We start from the raw sequence: 13,079 nt of genomic DNA, 5'->3' as shown, positions 1-13,079 counted from the left end.
AAAAATCAAAATAGGCCAAATCTGTCTCACTCTGTATATATTTGGTCGCTGATGTATCTTATTTGTCTCACTCTGTGTTTATTTTTATACATATATACACGCATATATGTATGCGTGTATATATGTGTATATGTATGTATGCGCAAATGTAAATCACTAGGATGAATTCAGACAAAGGTGACCCAGGAACTGAGATATAAAGCTTGGATTCAACTCCAGTTTCTGCCACAGGCAACTTCTGAGACTCCTGGGAAGTCACTCAAACTCAGATGCTTCCTAATTTCCCATTAATTTAATTTCATCTGAGACATTGTCTCTCTGTGGGATATTCACTTTACCTTCAGGTGCCTGCCTAAATGAGGAGACCAGGCTCCCCCTGCAGCCAGTCATAGAAAGAGGCTGCCCAGCAGACTGTTCCAGAAAACAAGCTCCATACATTCAAAACACACTGGAAGACCTTCTTTCTCTATTGAGTATATAAGGACTGTAGGAAAGCTAACTTTAACTAAGGCAGCTAAAGTCTTTGTCTGCAGCGTGCATGTGCATGTGTGTCAGCCTCCTGTGCACTTTAGTTCCAGCCCATAAAAGAGGAATGATGACACTTCGCTAGCTCATAACGGTCTCGGGAGAATAAGCACAGGAAAGGCTCTGAGACGTCAAGGTATTGCGGTGATGTGGTCGCATAGGAGACAGACAGCAACCTAAAAAGAACAGATTTTAACTCCTGAGAGGTTTGTGATAGGGAGCTGCGAAGCTTACGCAGAAGACTTGAATTGCTTTGGATGTACTGTGTGGGAAGAACCTGCCCATCCAACAGTTTTACCACGTGTTCTTGGAAGGCCCCAGGTGCTCACGACATCAATACATCTGTAACTTTATTTTCACCTTGAAGAGTTGCAGGAATGTATTTTAAATGCATTATATTTACCCTTATACACTATATCCATATAGACACACACAGTGTTAACTATTTCAAGGCCCCCGCAGAGAGCTGTTGGCATAGACAGAACATGGGTCTGCATACTATTTAAGCCACATGCACCATCTGCTCCAACATTTTAATGTAATTTACCAGGCAAGAGCTGCGCAGGAAAAAAACCTGCTAGATGAAAGATATTAAATTTCCCCTTCCCCAAAACACTCCCTGCTGCTTGATATATGAACCTAGCTCACCCATAACTAAAATTTGATTTAAGAACATATTCATAAATTTAAAAAAAAAAAAAAAGTCCTGTGTCTGCAAGTAACATTGACATAATTTTTCTGTTAACTACTAATCTGCTGCCCATGGAGAACTGTCCAAACTGATAATCCTTTTGCCAAAAACAAAACAAAAAGGAGTGGACACATTAAGAACTTAAAATTGTTACTTCCCCTCAGACAGCAATTTTGATGATCTTCAATAAATGAGTAAAGAAAGATTTATTTACTGCAGCATTGACGCCAAACAAGTTCTACATGTTAAGACTTGTATTTGGCTGAAGGTGGCAGTCCTGGGCCAAGTACTATTTAAATTTTGGAAATAAGTCCTGCAACTGATCTGTAAAAGGGCTCCCAAATGGGAAAGACTTACACTTCAAGAATCAGGTTTCACCAAGCAGTACGCTCATGACAAATAAGCTTTCATCTTTTAAAACAAAAGCAATGATATGTAGAAGTTATGACAAACTCCTTTCATCATATTCAACAGTACTCATAAAGATGTTTAGACAAGGTTAGCATTTTTTTCTTCATTAGAAGTACACACAAAATTAACAAGAAATACAGTACTAGGAAAACTAGCTTTGCTATAAATTCAGGATATCACACACAATTGGAAGACCAAGACTGCCCAGCAACTTTTAAAACTATAATTGTATGCAAACTGTTTGCAAAAAGTTCCCTCCATAGCCTTAGAATCACAGAATAGTTTGGGCTGGAAGGGACCTTTAAAGGTCATCTAGTCCAACCCCCCCTGCCATGGGCAGGGACATCTTCAACTAGATCAGGTTGCCCAGAGCCCTGACCAACGCAACCTTGAATGTTTCCAGGGATGGGGCATCTACCACCTCTCTGGGCAACCCGTTCCAGTGTTTCAGCACCCTCATTCTAAAAAATTTCTTCTAGTCTGAATCTACCCTCTTTTAGTTTAAAACCATTCCCCCTGGTCTTGTCGCAACAGGCCCTGCTAAAAAGTCTGTCCCCATCTTTCTTACAAGCCCTCTTTAAGTACTGAAAGGCTGAAATAAGGTGAAATCCCTGGAGCCTTCTCTTCTCCAGGCTGAATAACCCCAAACTGGGGTTCAGCCTTACTGAAGCCCAGTGCTTGGTCATTTCCTTGCTAACGCCATGACAATCTCCTACTATTCATGCTGGAAAGCTGACATTTCCTCTTCCAAATCCCTACACCATTCCCTACTACAATCAAGCTGACAAGCAAAAACAAAAAAAAAAAATTAAAAAATGAATGAAATGGGTTTCTTAAGACCGTAAATATCAATGTTGCTTTCTGATGTGGAAAGTAGAAAAATCTACATACAGCAGGAAAGTCTTACCAACTCCTCTTACTGGTAGCCTAAATACAGCTGCCTTCACGCTTCATAATCTTAGGAAACGAGACCTCAACCTGAGCTGAACAGGTGGCTATGTGCCAGGATGTTTCAACCCACCAGCGAGTGATCAAAAGCAATCATCTCTGGCAGTCATCGTACCAAAACCTCCCTTCATTTTTCAACTGAAGGCTCATTATGCCCAGAGCTTGAACGTTACACACTGACCCCCTACAGCAGAAACCTGGAGAAGATGCAGGCAGGAGTGATCATGGATCAGCTGCCACGCAGGGAGCGACTGTCTGACCAGGACCCTTTGGCTTGGAAAGAAATCAGTGACGAAAGTTACAACTGAGATCTAAACAAATCCTGAGTGGCTTAAAGAAGGAAAAAGAAACAGCTATTCACTGTCTCTTCTCGCATGAGAGAGGAGCTCTAACTATAACTCTAACTTGCTGGTCGAAACAAAAAGGAAGTGATTCCTCATGCAAGTTAAGTTATGCAATTTCTTGCTACCAGACACTGCAGATAGTAAAGGTTTACTGGGACCATAAATGAATGGAAGAAAATTCCACAATGACTACTGAAAACAAAGGTACCATCTTCAGCTCAGGAAACGGACAGCTACAAGAGCGTATCAGGGAAGGATCAGCATAACCATTCCTGTTCTACTCATCTTTAGGCACCTGCTTGGGATGCCATCATGATACAGGGATACTGGGATGTCCCGGACTTTGGTTTGATCTGGTATGCCACACTTAGTTTATTTTCTTGCATACCTCAGGAGTTCAAAAACATCATGAGAAGTCTTACCAAAAAATTATGGAATTCTTTTATAGGTTTGTTTTGTTTTGTTTGTGGGTTTGAGGGTTTTTTTGGGGGGTGGGGGGGTGTTTGTTTGTTTGGGTTGTTTTTTTTTTTCTTTGGTTTTGAATGATTGGGGTTTATATTCTCTTGGTTTTGGGGTAAACTTTAGTCCAATTTTCTTGCTGCCGTCCCCAGATAACATATTCTGCAACATTGAGCACTGAGAACATTGCCATTGATTTTGATCAGCAAAGGATCACACCCTAACTGCTTCCAATTTCACAGGTACTAAGCGATACTATGTGATTGCAGCCTCTGAGTAAGCAACGTCCTGTATTCAAAGTTTTGAATCATGTAACTCCACACATACCTCGGAACTTCGGCACCTACCAATGAACACCAGCTTTGCAAATCTTGGATAACAAACTCTTGAAGCAGAAATAAATACCTCATGTGCTGTTAATTGATATTAGCTCTACTGAACCATAAAATTTCCTTGTATCCTCATCATGGACCTAAAACTGAGAGTACTTGCTACTACACTGTAAAGTTTCTATATTTTTCCCAGTGTTAACCAGAATGAAAATAACTTTTCTTTACATCAAAATTCACACATAACATTCCTATTAGAGTTATGTATTAGGGTACAGTTTAAGATGAAAAGCAAAGCACACAAAAATGGGAAGTTAAAGAGTACAATAAGTTAGATTTTATTCTTCTTATTGAACATTGATTATAATAGTGATCTTTCATGTTCACATTATACCAAATAATTGCTCTAGTTTAGCACCATCAGCCTTAGGGGAACATGTAACATCATTCCTTACAATTCAGTGCATCTTTGCAGTACTGCATATTTTTTCAAGAATTATATAAAAACACTCTCTTTATATTATATTTTTATATTATATTTATATTATATTTATATTCTTTAGTATATAAAAACACTTCTTTTAAAAATAGCAACTTTCATTTTTAGAAAAATACTCTCCATTTTCTTAGTAGTAGGAGACTTTCCTGAATGCAAACAACTCTTAAAAAATACTCAAGAGCTTTAATGGAAATGGTACTTACAGCATTTATCAAATTTTATTTGTTTTTCCACACGCCAAGACAACAGAAACATTGCTTGCTGTTAACATAGAAAATCTGAATGGTTCAGAAGACTGGATCATCCCCACTATGCAGTGAATGACTAAGAATGAGCTTGGCTGTCCCTCCCTGCACAAATACTGATCTGGTTTAACATTTTAAGAATGTGAAATTTCAAGGGTGAGATAAAGCACCCTTGTCCACACACGATAAAGCAATGAGTTACAACAAAAAGTTCTGTTTTGTTCTGTTGCCTCTCATATCTGGGTTCTTTATCATGCTGTGCTGTGGAGATCTATGTCAGAAACTAGAAATCTAGTTTGTTAAGAAGCATTCAGGAAAAAAAAGAGAAGGCCACAGAGATTCTTCGCAGACCTCAAAAGAAAAAAAGAGCAGAGTAAGAAAGCAGGTGATGAAGAGTACTATCGATACATTTGAACATATTTCACAATTTTTCCCTATAACCAATGCATTTCTATTTACATGTACTAAATATCTGTATCACGTTCTATTTAAAAGTGGTTGAAATCAAAGAAAGGCTCCTTCCAAAACATAACAAGGCATCAGAAAAATTCAATAGGATATTGTCTTTCAGAAAATAACAACTTAACAGATTTAACGCTGATTGCATGGAGCATTAAAGCTACAATAGAATTCTTCACTCAAGACTAAAAAAATCTTAATATGATCTGTTAATACCATCAAAATTTGCTGCATGAGGAGGTTAACCTCCAAGGAACTACAGCGAGGTTATTTTGGGCAGGAGTTGTCATTATAAGACCTGCCAGTCCAATAAAAACTTCTGCCAACATAACGAAACAGCTACTTGGGGCTAATGTCCTGGCCCCTTTGCAGCATGGACCTTGTCTTTTTATCCCTCCACAAGGCTTCTTCAGTTCTTCAGCATTTTTGTTGTATTTCATATACATTCTTATGAATATATATATGTATTTTCAAGAAAACAAAAATGAAAAGAAAAAAAAAATAATCTGTGCCGAAGCATCTTGACTGTTTAAATTATAACCACCATAGATAACCAGGCACATCCAACTTCTGCTTTGAGTGGCTGTTTCCGATTGCGTCACAAACCAGTCTTTCGTGTTCAACCAGTAACACACAAAACAAAAGGAATTGATGATTTTGAAGGTAAAAGCTCTCTTCCTTGCCCTTAGGAAAATATTGTCTTACGAAAGGAAAAGCAATGCTTGCCAGCAAACATTACATTTCAGAAATACATATTTTAACAGCCAATATCTAGCAAAAAATACCCATAAAACAAAAATCCCAAGCTGCAAGATACTAGAAATGTTATAGACTACACATAAAAAAAACCCACCACAATTCTGCAAACTCATCAGTTTCTTCTCCAGTTTTCAATCAGCAAGCTGTGCAGTACACCATGAAAAGATCTTTCTGCACTTGCCTGGTGAACTGGCACACCAAGAGTGAAATATTTCCTCAGCACCAGCTTAGCCAGCCAAAAAATGAGTAACATTTCTCTTTTTCATTCAGTCCTACTGAGTGGTTTTCTGGTAGAGCCCTTGAAGAGAGTGAGACAGGAATAGGAAGTCTGCAGTGCCTGTTCTAGAAGAGAGACATAGCATCTAGGTTTAGGCACCAGGGTTTACTCCCTCATCAGAGGGTGTAGGTCTATGGTGTGAGTCAGTGCTTGAGGTTAGATGCTTTCATGTTGGGCAATAGGATACTTATTATTGTAGTTAAGAAATTTTGTTATCAGTGAACAAATGGTGGGGATTTAACACCCACTCACCCCGCCCCCCGCCCCCCCCCCCCCCCAAAAAAAAAAAAAACAAACCCAACAACAAACCAAACAACCCACAACCTAGCTTTTTCTGAGTAGTCCACCTCAATTTCTTTTGCCTGGAAATCTCCATTGACTGAAAATAACACTGCCTCCTATAAAGATGAGCAGGCATATTCAGAACAAAAGGCACAAGGACAGAGCTATTGGGAAGTCACAGGTCTCCTTCCCAAGTTTGATGAAGATTCTACTCCTTGCTGATCTGCGCTGGTTTGAAATGGAAGGCTTTAAAACTGAAAATTTGGTGTTTCAAAGAAATTTAGGGGCATGGGACCAGAGTAAAATCCATTGATCATGGATACTGGAGGCATTAAGGATATTCTAAATGTAAAAAAAAGAAACTATTAAAAAACTACTGCTGTTCAAATGTGGGATAGCTTTGGAAGGCTCTTGAGTTCTGCTAGCAAAAAAAGATGAAGGAGCTAGGAAAGAAAATTTTCACCTTCATCCTTCTCCACAGAGAATCTCCTTTTTGGACTTGCAGATATTCAATTTTGGGCAAAAGCAGCTTGCTGCCATAACACACACAAAAAAAATCTATGGGTTAGTAATAGCAAACTTGGCTTCACCATAAATAGATGCAGGTTGGCATGACAGGAACCTACTGCGGTTTTAAACCACTGCAAAAGAGGATTAAAGAAGAGGATATTCAGAGCAGCAGTAGGCAGGGAAGACTGGTGTTTGACTCTTTACCTGACTGAAAATGTGAACTACCTTGTCCTCATCGTTACTTTAAACCAAATAAGTTAGCCAACATAATTATTAGCCACACTTCTTCCTCACTTGTGGTAAACAGATTCCAATGCTTCAATAAAATCACATTGAGATACATTAGACTCAACTTTTGTAGCCAAACGTTTTTGCAGAGCTACTGGAGGGAGCAGAAGAACAAAACTGTGGCTACATAAATTGCAATTCTCTCTAAATGAAGTGAAAAATGAGTGGCACTCCCATAACTGAGTTTGCACCCTCTACAAATATCTTGCTAATAAAGTGAAAGAAACTCTTTTTTTTGTTTGTTTGTTTTAGTAATACAAGTCCAAAAGTCATTCAAAAGCAGGACTTGAGTTACTAAATTCATGAGTTCTTGCAAGATTAGAATTACAATGAATAGTTAGGAGAGTTTTGGTGCAGAAGGGATATAATTTTGGAGACCATAATTCAGAAGGGTGAAAAAGAGCTGAGGCAGAATAAATTGGAAACTTTGACCTCTGCAGAAACCATTGGTGTTTTCATGCACATTCATTCACATACACACACACAAATGCATACAGTAATTATTTTGAGGCCACAGTTTAACTCTTCTCACACACGTTAAAGGAACCTAAACATAAAAATTGAGCAACATAAAAGCTTTTCAAAAAGAAAGCCTGGTCATTGGTGTGTTACATCTGATGGAAATAATATTACACAGTAGTCTTTCACTTCTGAGGCTGATCAGAAGGTGTATTATATTTATCACACCATGAACATAATAACCTGAGAAAGAACGTTAGCATAAAGTATTAACCCACTGGGGAGGAACTCTGGAAGAGGATTTATCTTTTTAAAAGGAAAAAGATCATCATTAAAATACATGCAAACTTTGAGGAAAACAAGCAGTGCCAAGTAACTGGGGCCAAAACTAAGGCATTCATAGTTATGATACTTGGACTTCAACAGAAAGAATTTCGAGCACATGAAATACAACAATAGCTTAGGAAATCAACTGCAAAAAAAAAAAATTAGCTGAGTATAACTTGGCACACTTATGCGAATTAAACGGATCACATTCCAAAAGGCTCCCATACCTAATAAATAGTACTGGAAGACACTGAACGACAGAGGTCTGAGCACACGCAGTCTATCCTGTGCTTACAAAGAATTGCCTATTCTCAGCTAATGAAAAAACAAGTATGTAAAGCGCTCTATATAAAAATAATCAGAAAAAAATACCAATTTCTCCCCTCCTTCGTTTGTACTGATGTGTAAGTTTTAGAAAGCAAAATTGCCAGGTGACATTGCTCTGTAATAATTTCAATTAAAATAAATTATGTCGCTCTTAATGCAGTTTACAACCTCATAAATAACCAACCTGAGGAGAAAAGAAACAAAACAAAACCAAAAGGCAACCTACCATTTACCCAGCGACCAAATAGCAATATGAAAGATATCACATTTCTCTTTCTATACTTTAGAGATACAGGAGCACTCTGATATTCCAAATATTAGGGGATGCTATTTGCTTACAATACTTTTAAATCGTAACTATGAATGCACTTGACATCTCTTGGAAGAGCAAAAAAATGCACACACTAATTCATCAGCTTCTCTTTTAAAGCTGACATTCGTCTGTCTCCTTATTGCACGAGATAAAAGGCAGGCTTTCCATCTGCAAGCTCCAGATCGCTCGCTCAATTGCTACACTCAAATCACAGCACGCAAGGGCTGCATTCCACCTGAGGACTATTTGTGGTGGCTGCCATGAACAGAGATGTCTGCGCTCACCAGGGGAGAAGGGGGCATTTCAGACTGTGAACCTGATTGCGCTGGAAGTGTTTGCTAATAGAGATGTCAATGAAGTAAAGGAGTCTCAGTACCTGAGTTAACTAGCTGTTGCTCCATGACCCCGCAGCCCAGGACCTCCATCCATTCTCCTTGGAAGTTGATCTCCATCTCAAAGGAGGGGTGAGTAAATGGGAAGTAGCAGTCTACCCATCTGACTTGCAGTCCTGTAGCAGTGTTTAAAAAATAAATAAATATGAAGGGTGTATGCTTAAAAGGCCATCCCTCCAACCATCTGTAAAACTTGCCTTTCAACTAATGACACCAATTACAGCAAGCCAGAAAAAATAAATAGCAAACAAACTAATTTACAACACTTGTGCAAGGCGATAAATCTTAAAACTTGTGGAAAAAAATGACCATGTCTTTTCTAATACAAAAAACACTTTGTGCAATTCAAGCACCCTTTAAAACCAAATCAATCATTTGTCAAACTCTAGCAACCACCTGGCATCAAACAAAAATGAGCCAAGATCATGGGAAAGTCAGTAATTTTGTTATTCTTTGCACCAAGAAATGACTAACTGCTCCTCACAGGAAAAGCTAAGCCTTTAATTTTTACTTAGTATTTTATGGATCAGCTAGGCAAGTAATTTTTTTCATCAGAACCTATTTAAAATACAAAGCTACTCTTTCTGTATATGTTTAAATATGAAAGTTAAAAATTGATATCAATACACACAAATATAAATATATATACACAGAGTTGTACATTTTTAAGGTATGATATATACCAACACACAGAGAATACTCTGGACCCAGGAGACAAGATTTTAACTTTGTGTGGATGTGAAGTGTAAGAGAGAGGCACCACTGGGTAACTCCCCCTCCTCCCCAGCTCAGCACCTCTGAAGTACCACTGCGCAGAGCGAGGAAGACCCTGGCATTGAAGAGCAGCAGAGCCAGAAAAGGGCAAGGTCTACAGTGCTGCCAAAAGCAGAGGTGTTGTCAAGGCCCTCATTATATTTGATGAGTTTTAGTTCTTGTAATCATTTACACAAGCTTTCTTTCGCTAAAGAATTTTTTCTAGCCATTAGGTGTCAGGGAAAAAAGTCTCGGAAACATGAACCATAAAAACTCAAAAGAGAATTGAACTGTGAATTCTGTGGGCTAATGCCTTAAATCCAAGCCCATTTCTGCCTTCAGTGAAGCCAAATGCTAATCAGCATTAGGATCATTAACAACCAGGCAGGTACAGTTTTGAATTAAAGGGCACAGAAAAGGTTGTTTGGGTGATGGTAACTGTTAACACCCCTGGTTTGATTTTTGGGTTTTTTTGCTTTTGTTTCATAAAAGGAACTTAAAACATGAAATTGCATGATTTATATTGAGAGTTTTTCAAATTAAAACATTTTGTGTAGCCTCAAGGATTAGATTTTCTTTGATTACTTCTGAAATGTTAAATGTGGCTACAGAAACTGAAACAATAAGTTACAACAGAAGCGTACATACATAGCCAAAACGTAAAATACCTAATAGCTACAGGGAACTTTTCTTGATGTTATGAACTTTCAAAGGGAGAGGCAGGTTTCAAAACACATTGGTACTTCTAGATTTTCTTTTCTCTCTTAAAGATCAACCTCAGGAAGTTATATGAATGATAAAAAAAGCATTTTGATAATTTTACATACAGAACTCAGAAAACTGCAAGTACTAGCAATTATACCATTCATAACTGTACTGTGACTTACAGCAATCACTTTACTGCTTTTTTGTTTGCATAACAATAAAAAAAAATACATAGATGAAAAAAGTCAGGTGTATACAACAGTATGGTGTGTGGAAAACATTTTTTAAATTTCCCGATCTTGGTACAAACGCATTTTTGGTCCTAGGGCTGTACAATTTTGCATTCACTGTAAAGCCATGCACATATAAGTTATCTTCATTTAGCTAGCAAAATTTGCAACTGCAGCAAGAATGACATGGAATATTCAAGTATTTTCATGTTCAGTAACAACATTCAGATAATGGTTTCTTTTTAATCATCTGATTACTTCAAAACGAAGCTCTGGGAAAAAATGACTTCTCTGCTTTTTGTTCTTAATTAAAATAAATTTTGAAAGGTTAAAAAAATTAATTTAAAGCTCTTTTTTAATTTTGAATTTTAATGCATATTTATACTTGAGACATTTGTTTTAAATGCAAATAAGCAAACAAACAAAAATCTGAATAAAACAAAACAAATTCACAATGAAGAAACAACTCTCACCTTCATTCTGTTCTCCAAATTAATAGTTAATTCCATATACCACAATAATTTTATTCATACTGTAGCAGGACAATTGGGAATACCTCTGTAGTTTACATTCAAGTGTTCTTTCAGACTTTTAGCTCTGGAAGACTTTACTGAAAAGCAGAGGGTGCTCAGCCTTTGGCAAGATTAAGCCTTCTAACTGCATTTCTATAGGCTGTCACAGAATAAATGGGTACATTTATTATTTAGATACAAAATATTGTCTTGGTGATCAATATATTCCCAAGGAATAAAGGGCATTGCTCACACTCAGCAAATTAAACTACTAAAGACTTAAAAGGATTACAAAGATTAGGCTTTCTGTAGTACTATACAATTTACCTGATTAGGCCTAATTTATTTCTTTACATACAGCCTGTGAAATGCTGGCAAAAATGATCCTTTCTAGAAATTTTAGGAGGCCAAGAAATGCTTATTTGTCTTAAAACACAGAGGCACTTAAAAGAGCACAATGCTGAATCTCACTGTAGACTGATCACTGAGTCATTTCCCTAGTCCAAAGAGGTGATTTGTATTAGCAGAGGACACCTGCTTATTTCACAGCCTCACAGTGTTCACGGGAGTCCTTCCAGGGGGTACACGTCCGTTAGTGACTCACGTGTCGCACCTCTGATGAGTAAGGAAAAAGTACATAGTTATTGTTATTTCTGAGTGCTGAATCCAGGAAAGGAATTGGTCATAGCCTGCACTCAAAAGTAATGGTGTTATCAGATATTAAGCTCAACAAGTATCTGTCTGTGCTAGCCTAATAGAATCTCATAATGAAAAAGGCTTGACCAAAAGCATTAAAAAAGAAAGAAAAGGAAAAAAAACCCCAACACATTAAAGCAGCCTATTGCTACGCTACAGCACAGAAGCAACAAAGCCAGAGACCCACATGGTCTTCACTGACCAGAAATTCTCTTTGTTGCTGTGAGGATTATTTTTAGAGAAGGAGTCTATGGGAGAAAAAGGAGAGGGGTGCAGGGCGGGTGCTGGGGAGCACAGAAAGTATCGAGCCATGGCCACTTGCAGGGCGTGTTGATTTTTAAGTACTCTGCACTTCATTGCTTCAGCTAATTCATCTCACTTGCAGCAGACAGGAGCTGGCTGCCCATAAACCTATGTTAGCTCACGTTATTATTAGCCAGACCATTATGTCCTCAATAAATTTTTTTTTTTTTTAAACTCCTTACACTCGTAGATCTCCATGCACTCAAAGGAGATATCAGTACAACAGAGTTAATATGAAGAAAGAGCAGAACAACGTGTTTGATTTAAAAGACATCAAGTGGCTGTTCAGTCAGAACCAGCAGCGGCAGAACCATCAGTCAAAGCACGGCATTACCCTCCCGCCTCCTCTTACCAGTGCCTAGGAATTGGGTAGATAAATATGGGACAGCAGTGAATTTTGGGCCATTTAACATAAAGCAAAAAATCACAGAACCAGTACACAGTCATTCTTTTCTATTTGCTATAGTATGATTATTTCTGAATCTCTCAGGGTCCAGAAAGCTTTTGGCAAACTACAGAAGGGTTAGAGAAAGCACTGGAGTTAGGAAAGACTGATCGACTTTATGAGGAAGCCTAAGACAGCTAACCTTGGAAAGCCTCTTTACAAGGTAACTAAAATGAGACAGAACAGAGTTCCTACACTGAGAGATCTGCATGTGGAGATGGAGGTGTAGATTAAATTAGTGGATTTTAAGTGTGCACTGTATCTGGAGGTAATAGAAGAAAACTAAGAAAGGTGATCTCTAGGGGTAATATTTGAAATAGCTTCCTGACAGCAAAATCTCATGAAAAAACCTGAAAGCCCATCACTTGTAGAATGCAAAATCAGACATGGCATACCACTAGAAAATGTCATAAAAAGAACTATCTTACATTGTCAAGTATTTAAGACAATTGACTGCATGCTCCAAATCTTTCCCCCTCTCTAATATCCATCATTCCTTTGCCAGTTGGCAAAGCCAGGAAGAAATAAACAGACAAACCTTGGGAATAAATGTAGGCGCAGATTTTTATGAAGTCTTTGACCTTCCTCATG

At 38.0% G+C, this 13,079-nt stretch overlaps 1 protein-coding gene across 6 annotated transcripts in view; it reads right to left on the bottom strand.

Annotated features, from left to right (window-relative positions):
• The window catches only part of FARS2 (phenylalanyl-tRNA synthetase 2, mitochondrial), a 248,678-nt gene that overhangs the window by 163,997 nt on the left and 71,602 nt on the right, over positions 1–13,079 (bottom strand). For all 6 annotated transcript variants that reach the window (XM_075142618.1, XM_075142619.1, XM_075142621.1 and 3 more), the window contains one exon: positions 8,829–8,960. In XM_075142618.1, the coding sequence (XP_074998719.1) occupies positions 8,829–8,960 (132 nt within the window). The remainder of the gene's footprint in view (positions 1–8,828; positions 8,961–13,079) is intronic.

Source organism: Calonectris borealis, chromosome 2, assembly GCF_964195595.1.
Source record: "Calonectris borealis chromosome 2, bCalBor7.hap1.2, whole genome shotgun sequence".
Taxonomy (NCBI): domain Eukaryota; kingdom Metazoa; phylum Chordata; class Aves; order Procellariiformes; family Procellariidae; genus Calonectris; species Calonectris borealis.
The sequence above is the reverse complement of the archived record's forward strand: the minus strand, read 5'-3'. Positions and strand labels throughout refer to the sequence as shown.